Source organism: Furipterus horrens, unplaced genomic scaffold, assembly GCF_987537825.1.
Source record: "Furipterus horrens unplaced genomic scaffold, mFurHor1.1.pri manual_scaffold_1, whole genome shotgun sequence".
Taxonomy (NCBI): domain Eukaryota; kingdom Metazoa; phylum Chordata; class Mammalia; order Chiroptera; family Furipteridae; genus Furipterus; species Furipterus horrens.
The window spans coordinates 197,158,183-197,174,590 of NW_028327171.1; the positions used below are offsets into that span (position 1 = coordinate 197,158,183).

General features: G+C 36.4%; 1 protein-coding gene across 31 annotated transcripts in view; it reads left to right on the top strand.

Moving 5' to 3' along the window:
* MAP2 (microtubule associated protein 2) overlaps positions 1–16,408 on the top strand; it is a 67,688-nt gene that overhangs the window by 15,086 nt on the left and 36,194 nt on the right. For 10 of the 31 annotated variants that reach the window (XM_090283103.1, XM_090283116.1, XM_090283122.1 and 7 more), the window contains exons 2-3: positions 4,260–4,373; positions 6,308–6,385. In XM_090283103.1, the coding sequence (XP_090139229.1) occupies positions 4,260–4,373; positions 6,308–6,385 (192 nt within the window). Of the gene's footprint in view, positions 1–4,259; positions 4,374–6,307; positions 6,386–15,727; positions 15,974–16,408 lie in introns of those variants that run through there. The other 21 variants (XM_090283059.1, XM_090283084.1, XM_090283094.1 and 18 more) reach the window with 6 other exon arrangements.

Sequence of the window (16,408 nt, forward strand, 5' to 3'; positions counted from 1 at the left end):
ATTACTGAACTGGGATTTGTTGGCAGAAATCTAGAGCAAACTGCAGCCCAGAAAATAAATAACAAAGAGAGCATTTACTTATCTCTAGCTTTGTCTAGGAGGGAGAAAAACACTGTCTCTGACATCAACATAGATAAAGATTATGGATTAACTATATTATCTAATGTTCATAATAATAGCAGCCTAGTTGGGCTGGACCCTTAGTGCTTATCACAGTTATTCTTTCTCTGAAGTCGAAATACTTTACTAAGGTAGAAGACCCAGAAAAATGGATGACTGGGGAAAGTAAAGGCACCTCAGTGAAGAAATATTTAGAGGTCTTACTTTTATTTCAGTTCCTTCATATGCCACACTTGTTATATAATTATATAAGTGAGTCCCCACAACAACCTGTGAGACAGGTACTATTATTCTTTCCACTTTATGGGTGAGGGATTGAAATTCCATGAGTTTGAGTAAATTTCTTAGGATGAAATGCCTAGAAAGTAACAATGCTGGAGTTTGTACCCACACTCGTTTAAAATTAAAGTCCATCTGTCTTCACCTAATGCACATTGTGAAAGATAGTAATCTCCTAGATTGCTAGAAAGGTATGACGAATAGATGGATAGTTGGATATCGTCGGCAGCCGTCCGTCTCGAGAGACGATGGTGTAGCTTCTTAAGTGTCTATCTGCACCGCCGAGAATGGTTGTGCAGTCCGACTCGGGAGTGACACGGTATCTGTCTCCTCCCGTGTTGAATCGACATCTTACAATGACGCAGGAGTGTCCTCTCCAGTGAAGCTGAAGCTACAGAGCCTGGGCAGGGTGATATGGAGGGTCTGCTGTTGCCCATGCAGCAGACCCCCCCTCTCTTCGCAGCTGAAGGGTCCAAGGGAAAGACGGAGTCGATACAGCTTGGGTTCAGGTGCGCCGCAGGAGTTGCCGGTGTTGACTACAACGTCAAACCGCCTTAGGGACTCCGGCTCCGGATTTTCTGTCAGGGTTTACTCCCTTAGCCTTTCCCCTGAAGAGGTATGCTGCAAGGCAGCGGAGGTTTTTTGGAGTCAGAGTTTTCCTTCTCTGATGTGCCCTGACTGGAAGATCGAACCAGCGACACTTAGCTCGCAGGCCGACGCTCAATCCACTGAGCCAAACCAGCCGGTATAGTTGGATAGATGGAGGCATTAATAGATAATTACACAATTAATGAAGAAATGTGTATAATCACACACATTGTAACTTAGGTTTTCATTTTGATACCTCTGATTTTGTCACTGTCTTCCTTTGTATTCTCTGTTCGGCATATTTACTATTAATTGTCCTGAACTTGACCTAAACCCAGAGTGATTTTGCTCCTGTCCCAGAAGCCAGTCTACCCTAGGCGACCTGCTGATTAGGCCTCCTTTGGGAAAAGCCCATTGCTCATTGGGGAAGCTGCCATCTCTATGCTGATGATAGCAATTGATTAGAAGGCTTTAAATTGACCAGACTAGTTGAAACCCCCAGAATAAGTATATTTTCTATCTGAAAAGTTTTAACAATATTATTCTTCTTCCCAAAACCGAAAATAATATATCATTAACTTGGCTCCCACACAGTATGTTTGATTATTCTAAAGGAAGACTCTTAAAAATTTATTAAATCCTTTTAAAGAAAAAATATGATTAATTTTCCCAAGATTGGGTTTAATTATTCTCTTACAACTTTTGTTGAAATACATACAAATACAAAATTACCTTATTCATAAGCTCTAATTCAACTGTGAAACTCACATTTATAGATCAATCTTCTCTGAAACAAGAAAACTAATAAAATTCAAATATCCTACTACTTCCCATCTAAAATACCTGATAACTGTTTTGCTGAAACTAAATTATCTCTCAGATAAGAAGAAATATACTGGCTGACACATTACATTTTATATAGTTCAGACATGTCCAGACTGTCTAGAGAAAAGTAGTGATTCAATTTTCCCTTTGTTTCTATTTCAAATGTTTTGGAAGTCTTACACAGTCCACCACAATGTCATTTGGCCTACACCTTGTATGAGTGCATTTTTATTGTATTAAGTTCTCCTTTGTTCTCTTCTAATTAGCACTCAGCAGATAAACTAATTCTTCATGGTGTCAAAATTATTTTCTATACAGTTCCAAACAAAAAGCCTGAAATAATGTAGCATTGCTTAGTTACAATGTGTTAACATAAGCCAATAGATAACTTCTATTATTTTTATTAGATTATTTTTCCTATTTAAAAGATTTAATTTTTGTTAAGTACTCTCAGATCCTGGAAAATTCATCATAAGTTCACAAAAATATGAAATGCCCATTTAAGGAATACATTTCTAAAATGCATCAAAAACTTAAAACAGGAATACATTAAATGGTTCTTTTGGAGGGTTTTGAGTTAATAAATATAGTAACAAGCATGAATTATTTCTAAATTTGTGTAAACACCATGAACACAACCTTTCATTTTAATGTTCATCCTTTTAAAAAAATGTGTTAAGCATTCAATCTGGGTGAAGATCAATGAGTGGTGCTTCAAGAATTGCAACAAGGACAAGGAGAAGCTCCTTAACTTGGGAAACTTGACATAGCAGGGCTCATAAGGCACATATACAAACACAGTTCCATGCATGATATACTAAGTGCCATAGAGACGCTAAATTGTGCATAAGTGCCAGGAGGGAAATGCAGGAATGATCCAAAAGACACGTGGGTTCTATAAGTGTCCCAATTTCTGCATGCTTTCTCCACCTTGTCATTATATGAATTTCCATAAAACACTGAGGTGCTAGAAGTAAAAATCACTACTGATTTTTGAATATCCGAATTTCATTGAAAAGTATGCAAGTGAGGTAAATTATCTATTACAGTGTTTACCATGGTCTACAAGATATATAGGTAGATAGGAAAATAGGAGAGAGATTCAAAATATTGTCAGGAATAGCAATTGTGTATTTTAAATAGAGGAGCAGGTCTGAGAGTCTATATTTTCCTTAGTTCATACTTTTAAATTTAGATAGATTCTAAGTGATTGCTCACCCCCAAATCCTAGTTTTTAAGAACAAAACTCTTTGGTGGAGTTAAGAAGACATTCCAGAGGATGCTAAATCTTAATGAACCAGGAAAATACAGGCAGACCCCTCCCCCCAAATCTGCTTGTGAGTGAGCAAATTCTAATCATGAGCCAAATAAAATTTCAGTGAAATATTTATTCTAAAATTTTGACTAAAAATATAAGAACAAACCTCATCCCATCCTCTGGCCCTACCCCCTTGTCAAATTCAACTTGTTTCTATTCAGGGGGTAAGGAGGCTTATTTCCTAGTATGGTAGACATTTTTATATAAAGATAATGGAAGATTGAATTCTGTAGAATTTATGTCTAACCTAGAATGTATTTTTAACCTCAAAAGGCTTATTTTATTTATAATTGATGTGTGAAACATCATGTCTTGAATATCTTTCCAACTCGGCTATATAAGATTAGCACTGAGATGCTCCAGTGGATGCCACTTTAGTCCCCAAACTAGTTCTGAGGCATCTCACAGACTGATCACTTTAATGACAAAGCCCCCCATTCTTTAATGAAACCATTGTACTGACCAGGTGAGTATGTATCACATGACCTTAAAGATCTTTAAAACATCTACTATCTAGAAAAGTAGTGGCTCTTAAGAAAGTGACCATCAGGTATATCATTTCCATGTATTTCATTCAAACTTTTATCTTCTCACATTTTTCTGAATTGGCCTTATTTATACTGATCCTGAATAATACTGTTTAATCACAAATTCATATTTTGAGGCATCTTCTCTAGGTTTTAAATCATGATGTTTCTGCACATCATCATAGAAACTTATTTTAATGACACTTTCCTGGATTACTGTAAGAGAACTACAAAAGATATTTTAAGTTAAATCCAAAATGAATCCTCTCTTTGAATTCATTTTACTAGGTACAAAAAAATAAATAAATAGGTTTCTGTTTATGTAAACAGCTTTTTAAAAATAAACTGCCATACCTAATAATTATTTTCCATTTTCCTTTCATTCTGTGTTTGTTTTGCTTAGAATGCCAGTTCCTTTTATTTTTTCTTTTTTTCTTTTTATGGTTACCATATATGTATTTGTGTTTTATCTGCAATTTAGTACTCTTTGGGGAGAAGACAGAGGAAATGAAATTGTCATTGACTGTATTATTTATTTTTCCTCTTTGCTACCTGTTTTGGATTCTCATCACTTTATTTTCTTTTGTTACTGTTTATTACAGAGGAGGTGTCTGCAAGGATAGTTCAAGTAGTCACGGCTGAGGCTGTAGCGGTCCTGAAAGGTGAACAGGAAAAAGAAGCTCAGCATAAAGATCAGCCTGCAGCTCTGCCTTTAGGTAAATGAGAAGCGGCCTCAGACCTGTGTCTGCTTCACCCTCATCACAGGATCCAGTTTTCTGTTCAAAGATGGCTCATAATTCATACCCCATCCTTACACATAACATTCATCAGAAACCTCTGTGGGGATGCCCTGGGATGGATCTTCACCTCTCTCAACAGGGTCATCGTGGTGTCTGGGAAGTTGTTAGGGTCATAAGCTTACAGATTTTGCCCCTAAATTACCCTTAATTTTCTTTTTCCAGACCACACAAGATAGTTATTATAAAAATAAATCCAATGCATTTTGATGTCATTACCCCCTGCTCATAAAGAAAATGCACCAATACTTTAATTAAAGATAATTGTTTCCCTTTGTGGGTTTTGGTAAATGATTATCGATACTACAGTCTTGTTTGAGTCTCCCAGTCCAGCTACATAAAACCTATAGCCAGGGATTTGTCAGCATCATCAGTGGCTTCGTATTCCATGTAAGGTACTGGGCTTAACCTGGTTCAGTTAAGGACACTGTGATGGCTTTTCTCTCCCCCTTGGTCACAAATCAGATGCCTTCCAGGGCCAAACAGGTAATGTGATGGTTCTTGCCAAGAAAAACACTCTCAGCCAATGGCTTGCTGTCCCTGCTCTCCATAGATAGATAGATAATATACATGCTGAGACACAAGAAGAGAAACTCTCTAGGTTCAACATACAGGTTTGTTCCATATGTACATAGATATAATCCATAGGAACTGTGGTTTTTAAAGCCTAAAAATAGAACATATCCTTTTTTTCTCTTATAGTCTAATGAAACCTTAATATTTGATTTTCTGATCAGTAACCCCTCAATTGTATTTTAAAAATTAAGCAATAGAAATTTTGGTTTCCCAGAATAATAATTTAAAATATTTTCATTATTTTAAATAAAATGTTCTTTGATTATCAATTCTTTTTCTCTCAAAACATAGAGGGAAAAATTATCTAAAACATTGACCTTTTGTCTGTGGTCCACTTCTGATGTTTGAAATAAAGGAAATGCCTACCTTTTCCTTTTTATTTTGAAACCTTAAAGTATGCCACAAGAAAGGTCAAGGAACTAAAGAGTCACCTGTAATCCCAAAGCTGCCTCTCCTAACTGCTTTATGAAATAAAAATTTACATAATTTTTAAAATAGATTTTACCATTGGCCTTGACTGAAAAATATTTCCTTTTGAAATCCCTTATCTTTGTATGAGTGGTCATAAAGTGTCTTGAAATTTAGAGTTAGCTATGAATGAATTACATCTTTTAGAACCTTTCTCTTTGGTCCTTCTTCATGTATAATGAAGATCAGAAACTTACTCAGCTCCCAGTGGTACGTGGTTTCTGTCTGAAGGTTGCCTCTAGCTATGACAGCTTCATTTTTCTTTTCCGAGAGTATATACTGATGATGGGCTTTGATATTAGACTCAGTGGACAAAATGTTATTTAAAAAATACATTACCTAAAATAACCTCTGAATGGTCAAGGTAACATTTGTTTCCAGATCAAGAAGTTGAACAATAAAGAATTCTAATATTTTTTCAGTCCATCTAGCCAAATCTAAACCAAAATGCATGACTGTGTGTGTTTGAATATAGTATATTAGGGCCAGAATGAAATATTTTATTAATTGAACAAGCAGACACAAATTAATGGGATTAATTACAGAATGTTAGTAGGCATCTCTAATCCATTTTTATGGAGAAGACAAAATGATTATTTTTAAATATTAAATGCTCTTCTTTCTTTTTAGGTTTTCAAAAATATATGAATCAGGTAATGGAGCTAAAAATAAGTCAAGTGCAGCTTACTATTGAGTCTTTTCCTGAATTTCATAGAGAGGCCTTTTTATAGATGGCAGAACTGCCTACATATCTACTGGCCTAATAGGATTAATCATCGTATCTCATTGTTTCATTGTTTGATCTTTAGCAGCTGAAGAGACAGCTAATCTGCCTCCTTCTCCACCCCCATCACCAGCTTCAGAAAGGACTGTCGCAGGGGAAGAAGGTAAGGCCTATTGGACCAGTTCAGGTTTGTCTTCTGGTAAAGGATAAATAAATATCAATCCATCAGACCGTAAGCACTGGACTTCAGTATGAGTTCCTAAGTGACCCAGCTTGGGAGCTGTCTGTTTCAAATAGTGAAAAAGAAAGAAAGACTTTAACAAGTGTATCATCATTTATCTGTATAAATGAGAAGCAGAGGAATACGGTAAACAAAAAGAAAAGTATTCTTGATAAAGGAAAATATAACTTTGTGTTTAGGTTGCTAGAATAACCAGTTTACTTAACAAAGATTGTAAGTGACTAAACAAACAAACAAAAAAAAATTGATGAAATCAGCACTTCCTTATGAAGTGTTTTCAGGAATTGTATCTTTTGCTGAACATTGTATTGCTAAGGCCTTCCCCAGGGACCTGGACTGCTGCAGACTCTCCATAAATATTAATGAATAAAGAAGTTAATGAATGAATCTGATATAAAGAGCAATGAACTGGAAGCTGAGATCATGGCTTCTTTCCTGCTGAGACCTGTTATTGTCCATGAATTTATTTATGCATTTACTCAACATGAAAAGCCATGTCAGCTTTTGAATTCTCCTTGATAAAAACAGAGGGATGTCTTTGAGGAATATTCATTCAGAATCTGAGATGAATGGCTCTATTTAAAAGCAAACTACTATTGGTTCTTGAATCAGTTAACTTTTGTATGTTATTTGAGTTCCTGGAGAAGGCAAAGGAGAGCTGCAGCTCAATAGTTATTTTAATATAATTTACTTTTCTTATACTAAAATCAGAATTTTAATACTATTCAATTTTATTCATTTATTCATTTTTGTCTCTTTTAGAGATCATTTTATGATGTTAAAACTTGAAACATCACAAGACTCACTTTCTTTTTATAATTTGTAATTAGGTTTATTTAAAATTTTCTTTGATTTCCTAAGTACAGATTTTCTTTAATTATTGTAAGTTATTAATAAATGTAATTTACTTTTGTCACAGATTTATTTATAAACTAAACCTTTTTCAGTGAGGTGTTTCTTAAACTCAAGTTTTTTTGCAAATTTACTGCCTGAAATAATGTTAAACAAACTAAATTACTTTGGTAAATACAAGAAAATTTGGGGACTACGATCAATACATATAATCAGTGTCATAAAAGCCACTGATTATTGGTTAATTCCCCCAAAATGTCATTTGATCTTTTAATTCATAGATTTGACGATTCTTTCTGCCTTATGCTCATCCATTCATTCAGCACATTTAATGGAGAACCTACAATGTATCTGGTACTCTTCACATTCTGGGTATTCATTAGTGAACAAAACAGACATGATGGTCATTTGTAAGAGCACACAGTCTAGTGGAGAACAGAAATCCAATAAATAAGTTTACACATGATTCTGTACTAATCCAATTAGTACTAGGAAGGAAAAGAATAAGAGAAATCTTTTTATTGGATGGTAAGAGACAGTTAAAAAGCTGAGCCTAGAAACTTGAGGAAGCATTGGTCAAGCAAAGGTGGAAGAAAGGGGCATTATGGGTAAAGAGACCAGGATTTGCATGGGTATTCGGGTGGGCAAGAGCATGAAGTGTTCTAGGAACTGAAGGAGTCACAAGGCTAGTGGTGAGTGGGAAAGGGGTATAGTAGTGAAGAATCTAAGAGTAAGCAGCAGCCACCTGGGTTCAGGGGCCTGGATTGCATTCCGAATACCCTAGAAAGGCTTCCATGACAGCTGTACTTCCCTTGGGGAATGAAAATGTTTCTGCGCCCCTACTTACAACCTTTCAAGTGTCAGAGAATCCTCTTAACCAATAAAGGGGTATGATGTTGACTCCAAAGTCAGCTGGGAATCAAATAATATACTCTTCTTATTCTTATATGGGCTTGAAGGAGGAAGGATACAAGGGTCCTCCATCCATCCAGGAATTCACTCAGTCAGCCTTTTGGGGGGGAGGAGGTGCTATAATGAAATATTTAAACATAATAAAAATATAAATAAAATATAGAATCCCATTTACATTTTGGTAACTTAAGTGTCACTCTCTAGAGTATAACCTTTCCTTATATTTTAGGATTGCTTTCTCCAGGCTGTTTCAGTATATTCCAAGAAAATGTCAACTTGCCACCTCCTATTGAAAGCAATTCGTAGATATTTTATTCCTAACATTTTTCAAACTTATATTCTTGCTGAAGTTTTTTCAAAAAAAAATATTAAGCTATACAAAGTTGTAATTATTTGCTTTTTTTGAGTTATATTTAAAAATAAGAATTTTACAAAGTCTGCTTCATTAATTTAAAAGACCAAGTAATGTTCTCACCTTAAATATGTGAAAGATATGTAGTCAAGACAATCAAACCACCCCTTCTCTTTTATTTGTAACCACATTTAAAGTATGTGAAATTTTTTTGGTTTGTTTTATCAGAAAATAAATTAGTGATAAGTCACAATTTATCAAAACCAAATGGTTTGTAAAGACCCAGCTGAAATTCAGTTAATGTATTGCTCATAGCAGGTTGATGGAAATGGAACAGGTGAAGTATTTTTATCTAGAAATTTTTACCCTCCTCGACACATAGTAAGCTAAATGCACAGTTACTACTACAGCTCACCCCGCTTTTTACAAATGTATGAGCTCTTGGATTAAATTGAGTTCAGTGATTTTGAGGATAGACTTACTATTATGTTAATTGTTGAACATTTTAAATGCTGTTCTTTCCCAAAAGGGAAGCATGAAAGTTTCCACTTAAAATAACTTAATGGGTTAATTACTGTCACTTATGGATATTTGTTTATTATATTCACTGTAATATTAATTGTTCCCTGAGTAGTGCTTATGCTGGGAAACATTTAAAGGGATTTTGATGGAAAATTATATAAGTAGCACACTTAGAAAGGCAAACCAGGTACAGAAACTGATACTGTACTAGTTAGAATGTTTTCAGATTAATCTCCATTTTCTTTTTGGCCTAACCATGATCATTGTCATTTGGACTGAACTGTCAGAATTTGAAAGCCCATGAAAGAACAGTGGAATCGTCAAGAAACAGAACCAGGACTCTCTCTGCCTTCTTAGGTTTGCTCCAGAATTTTAGGGTGGCTTTTCCAGATGTTAGTGATGAGACAACATTATAATTGCTAATCTGAAAGCAGTTTGCCCTCCATATCATTCTCAGGCAGCAAATCCAGTTGGCAGATGGAGAAGTCCTCATCAAAAGTGTGCAGAATGGGTGGGACTTAGAGATGGCGGAGATCAGTACAGTGCCATGGAGCCAGCTGCCTTCTGCCATTGGCTGGAAGGCAGGAGTTATGATGCCAAGACAAAAACCACCAAGTCACAGATACTCTGTGAGACTCAGTCTCTCCTAAAAATGACGACTCATTTGTTCCAAAGAGGGCTGGCATGCTAAGCTTGGGTTTTACATGGCAAACCTTAGTTTAACCCAATATACATTTTCAAATGCTTTTTAAAAACAGAAAAAGTGTTCATGAAAGCAAATTAGAAAAAAATGTATTCATCTACGGAAACTATTTTTGAAGTTTAGCATTATGAAAAAGAGATGAAATGAGATATTTTGTGGCGAAATAGGTGTCCCCAAAAGCATGTGTACTTATAATAAAAGGAGGCATTCAATTCTGACCTTAAACAACAAAATTAAGTGTTACAAAATGAGTATACTTTTTCATAAATCTCTCAAGTCCAGCTTTGCTGTGTCAGATGAAAGCAAAGAGCAGAGCGGCACGTGATAGTCTGTCTGAGCACGCTGAAAGATGCCAACGTAGACGGAGTCCAGCACTGTGCTCCGTGCGTTCTCCAAGATCTTCTCATGTAATCTTCCCAGCAACCCACAGAAAAAGAGAATACTCACTTCCACTTCTTGCCCAGGGTATCATGGCTGTTATATGCTTATTCAGAATTCAAAGCCAAATCTAAGGCTCTGCAACCACAGCCCCGCTGCATCCTCAAAGCTGTTTCTTATCTAGGTGCTTAGTGAGCAACTACAGAAACATGGTGATCTTCCAGTGAGAAGTTTTGTTTGTTTGTTTTTTAAATTTGTTATAAGCTGCTGGACTAATTTTCATTTTTTAAATTACTCCCAAATCAATAATACACTTATTTATAATTATTATGTATCCCACCTCCATTAAGTATGAACCAAAAGCACCTGCCATACACAATTCTATAGCAAATGAAGATCTGTTGTCTTCTATCACTTTCACTGGAACCTAATGCACTGGTTGTACTCAGCCGGTCATGGCCCTCTATGTACCGTGTCCCTGGCACATCTCTAGGACTTGTAAAGTAGATAGACTTCAGGCTCACGGGTCCTAGACAGAGACTTGGAGTACAAACAGCTCATAGTACCGGGAGAGGACTGGACTTTGGCAGACATTCCTTTTGAAATTGCCTGGTGCGGTCCTAGACAAATACTACAGAGAAGCTACTTTTCCACTGCAGCCCTTAAAGTTGTTGCTGCTTTTGTTGTTCTCTGTATGAAGTCAAAGTTTTCAGAAAGAAAATACTGTTTCTTTGAAATGTTAGAGATCTAAAGCAAGACTGGGTTATTTTCACATTTTGGCACTTTCAAAAAGAGCAACAGCAACAAGAAAGAGGAGGTCAAAACCTTCAAAAGGTTTAAACCAATCCAAGGAGTAGTGTCTTTAAACTACCAGGCTCAGCTTTAAATTCTTCATTTTTATTCTGCAGTCTGCTCTACTTTGCAGAAAACAAATGCTGCAAAGCAGAGAGGTGAATATGCCATTGTCATTTGTTGATTGTCTTTACAATCTGTTGAACCTGTTGGGAGCTTTAGAGGTAACTTGCATACCTGGCGAGGGACAGCCTCAGAGAGTCACTGGAGGAAACATGAATGGCTGGGACACGGGACAAGCCCGGGCCTTATGATTCACCCAGTGTTGTAGGCTAGATTAGAGCCAGTTATCTGCTCGGCTGAAAAATCGTGCCGAGTTAAACTAAGAATATCAGATGTAATTTTAGGCTTCTACTATCCCATGATATAATAAGCATCATGGCTGAGAATGTTCTGAGCACCCATCCAGAAACAACTTCCGTGGAACCATCAGTAAATAATGTGCTCAAGAAATTAAAAGTATTCTCTCTACCAAATGTTATTTTAGTATCCTTATGATTTCAGACTTGTTTCTAGTTGCCATCCCTTGGTGGCTGAAAATAAGTTAGTGCCTTAAACATGTAGCACGTTTTCAAATTAATGCTATGATCTTGCCTGCTTAAATTTAGGAATAAAAAATATACAGAGTTTGTCCTTGTTACTGAGAATTATGAAATTTTAAACTTATTCTCTATGTAATAAATAAATAGTGATGAGTAGATTTAGAAATCTGACTTATCGGTCTGAAATGTAGTGTCTCTACTACCTCAGAGCCAAGTAGTGTTCATCGTCATCCTCCTTGAAGCTCATTAAAATATACAGGAATCCGAATGTAAAGTAGACTAATTAATGTACACTTGGGTAGCTAAGGAAATCTTTTTCAATAATGTGTATTTCTAAGCCAAGACACAGGAAAGGATAGAGATTGGAGCAGTTCCTTTAGCATTTCAATGAGGAATATGTAATGAAGGTGTTGAAATAGAAGAACAGCCAGGAGCCAGTAGTATAAATGAAAACTGTAGAATAAAGGCTTGATGAATCGGAAGTCAACTCTGTAGAAATTCTCAGCTAATTGTGTTTCTGTTGAGCTTTCAGAAGAGAAGCAAAACACATGAAAACAGGTTTATAATATGAGGGACTTTCTAAAAACCATATACTGTACTTTCACAGACATGCATATGAGAATCCATGTTCAAAAGGGCACCCTAGGATTTAGCATCCAAAGAGGGAGCTTTGCTGATCGCACTTTTCTTAGCAAGGCAGGGAAGAAAAATTGTAGATTTTTCTTAACAAGCTTGAAATTAAAGATCAATTTTCAGTTAAAGTCATTAAATAAAAATGAAATTCCCCAACATGCTAACTATGTGAGCATCCTAGATATTTAAGGTTTTGCTTCAAACAGGACTATTGTCCCCCATAATCATGCAGGCTGCAGATCTTAACAACCTCCTCTTCTTAAAACTTATAAGTATATTGATATGAGCACAAGAGGAATCAACCCACTTCAAAGAATTTCTTACAAAGAATGCGTTTGTTTAGTAATACTCTGTTTCTATGCCAATGTTTCCATGGTTATTCTGATTTGTTTGAGAGACATGTATAGATAATGTCTATTATGCAGTAGGAGTGTCGGTGCATTTGATTCATTAGATCAACGACAAGATTACTTAAGGGATAGTTTAAATTCAGTGGCTACTGCAGCATGAAACATTCACTGTCTCCCATCCTCCATCAGCTCGGTGTTGCTAATTCTCCTGCATTTTGCTGTGCTGCTTCTGTGGCCCTTTGTGTCCTTGTGCAGATGTTGTCTGTCTGTCTGATCTTGTGTCTGTCTTGTCCAGTTCTCCCTGCAGTTTCTTCCTGTGTGTCTGTTTGTAGATGAAGGGGCTGAGGATCAAATGGGTCCTCTACACAGGTTCCCCAGCCACGAGCCTGCCAGCAGCGGGAAGAGGCGTAGACTCCTAGCCCCCTCCATCTCGGTGTCTGTGCCTGATGATGATCCTTCCAATTCCGATGAGGAGTACTATGAGCATCCTTTGTTCAGCTCACAATGGACTACCTCTAGTGTGCTCCCCAGGGTCCCAGCGCAGAGTGCAGAGGCCCACTTAGGCCAGGAGAAAGGTGAACTGAGCATGGTCCCCTTTTGCTCCTCCTCCCAGCCTGAAGCTTTGACCACATGCATCGTACTAAGTGTGCCTTCATATGTGTGGTGGGAAGGGCAGGAGCCTGTTTTTTCCATATGAGAATGAAGTCCCTATATAGTTTATGTCCACCCAAAAGCCTCAACAACTTTTATAAAAGAAGCCTTACTTGAGGCATGTGAAAACTTCCTTTTTTGTATTGTTACTTCTGAAAAGGAAGCCGAAAAAGGGAGGGAAAAGGGGAGGAACCAAAAAAAGTTTAATTAAAGTATGACTCCTTTCTGCTCCCTGCAAATCGGTCAGGGAAGAATATATTCTCATATCCTAACAAAAGAAGGTGGCCCTGAATTACATTTTTCTTCCTTGAATGCGTATCACTGGGACCAGACGTAAGTAGAATTAGTCATCTTTTTAGTGCCATCATAGTTTTTTAAAAGAAAACTAGAAGAATCTGTTTAGGGCAGAATAAATGTTATGGAATAAATTTATTTCTCCAAATCATTTAATTATCTACAGAAACTACAGAGGTTCTTCCAGGTGACTAAATCTTGACTCACATCAATAGGACTGGGCTCAAGTAAAGGAAGTAAAGGATGACAAATGGCCTTTGTCATTCTAACCTTCTGAAGATGGGAAACCCTAGTTTATGATCAGCGCTGAAGAACAGTGAGCTGCAGTGCTTCTCATTCTAACTAAGTAGTTTTGTAAAGTAAGAAAGAGCTAAAAAAAATTTTTTTTCCTTAGGTGAAGAGATTATTTTCACATAGGCAAAAATAACATAGCTTGCCCAAGTGAAGAGTTTATTTTATATGGGACAAATCTTAACGTAAGGTTAAATGGTTCCAAGGCAATGGGGAATAAGCTCCCCATGTTCATAACAATCAACTTCTTCCAGGGTCTTTTGGAAAACAAAGAGCACCAATGACTCGGAAACTCTGATAGAGAAATATAAGCTATATTGAGTGAAATTAAGTTCTTGGAATAGTGTGAAATTAAGACAATTAAGAAAAGTATGTGAATTTTTGAATAAGGAACAGGTGTAGTGGGAAAAACATGATTTATACAAAATGATAAAATGGATGGTTAAAAGGTTACATAGATTTGGAAAACATGTAAATCAACTTGAATAGGCTTTTTCCAACAAGGAGATACAAGCAAAGCAGCTGTATTAAAAGTCTTTTAGCTGTAATCAAAATCTCTAATTCTATGGCATTATAAAAATTGCCTTAATAAATTAGAATTAGAATTTTTTAAATGTTACTTACATAACTGAATTACAAAGCTGGAAGTGTCTGAGTACTAAACAGATGAAGCAATTCTCTCCTCCCCCCACCCCACAATTCCAAGGCTTTTAGTATTTCTCAAAACATAAAATTTCTTTTCTATTCATTCTCATGGGGCCATTTAAACTATGTGTAATTGTTTCAGAGGAACTTTATGGCTTTTATTTGCAAAATTACTAAACAGCTCATATATATAGTTCCTATAATTTCTTAATTGATAAAATCAAATTTATGTCACTGGCATTTAACGTGTAAATGAGCACAACAGTTCATGGCCTTCATAAGTTTGTTTTTAAATTTTAATTGTTAACATTTTTGCATGTGATATATATCTTTTGGAGAAATATTCTGACAGTTTGGCTACAACTCATTTATCTTTCTTTGGTGGTTTTGTTTTGAATTGCAGAAATAAGACTTTATAGATAACGTGAACATTTTCTTTCTTATTTAGTGTTGAAGAGAACTACACATGAACTGCATTACTGACAATTCAGGGGTCTTAATAGGACAAGAGTTGTGTCCCAGAGGTAGACTTTTCTAAACAGGTTGAAATTGGACCTGAACTTTGTTTTTCAAAAGACTTACTTAATCTTTGAAAGTTTCTGTATTCTCTAATATCATATAATACAGTGAAGATCAAATGAATTGAGTTAGGCAGTCTTCCACCATAGAAATACTAAATAAATTATATTTTAAATAGCTTTAATGGACTTCGTGATAAAGCTGTAAAAGGAATTGATTGGCTATTATTTTGAGACCAGGCTTTTTTTATTTCCTGAGTTCTTCAGCAAATTTTGCATGTTTTAAATAAAGTAATAAAAAATCTCTATATAGTGACTTCTTGCATTGGAAAAAACAGCACATGTCTAACAAATGTAAAGGAGTTTGTTTGTTTGTTTGTTTTTTCAGTGTATCAGTGTATTTGTCTTTTCACAATCATCTGTTACCTGGCAGCACCATCTCTTACTTCCAACAAGCTTCTCACATGTCTGCAACTTACTACCATTTCCACTAAGTGGTAATAGAGCAATAAAACCATTTCAGCTCTCCAGTTTTAAAAAAATAACCTTTTAATGAGACTTTAAAAGACATCATTGTTAGAAGATTATACCTAATTTTCCAAGCAAAGCTAATGCACGTTGCATTAGAATATTAATTTGTCCATCCAAATGGTAAAAGAGGTTCTCCTGAGGTCAATATCATGGAGCTGAAAGTGTTTCTTGAATAATATTTATGTTGTGGTGTGCATTGTTCTGTGGTCATGATGTCATCGTCTTTTTCATCCCTAAGAAGAAGAAACACTAGAGGGTCCAATGGCTGAGAAAGAGAAAACTGCCACTCTTCCTGGGAAAGAATGTGGCTCTGCCAAGGTCTCAGACCAACCCAAGAGCCTCAGGGAGGGCCAAGTGGAATCTAGTATGGAGACCCAAATAGTTCCCGAAGAGAGTGCCCCAGCAGGGGCCCCGCAGGAGAAAAGTGCAAAAGAGGTCACGGAGGTGTCTCCAGAAATAAAAACCCCTTCCTCTGCCAGGGAAGGTGTGTCTTTCTTAGGAATTGCATGTGTTTTGCTGCAAATGATCTCTCCAGCAGCTTACCAACCTGATGCCTTTCCAATGCTATTGCATCATTGAGTCTTCTCATGATCCCAAGAGCACCGATCTAGGCTTCCTGAGCAGAGTGTGCTTGCGCAGGCACTGTGTGGCAGCTTGGTTTTCACTGCTGCAGCTGGTTCCTGGTTTTACTTTGCCTTGATACAATATGCTTTGCAGCCAGGCTGATGATGCTTTGTGAGCTTTTTGCCCCGCCCCCCCACCCCCCCCATCTCAAATGTTTGCCAGTCACATTGCTGATACATGTATATTTTTATTTTTATTTTTGTTTTTGGGACAGCAATTCATATGCTTTTATTTCAAATTGTAAAGTTGGATTTTTGGCACATAGAGGCTTCAGTGAGAGAATTGTTTTTCTTTG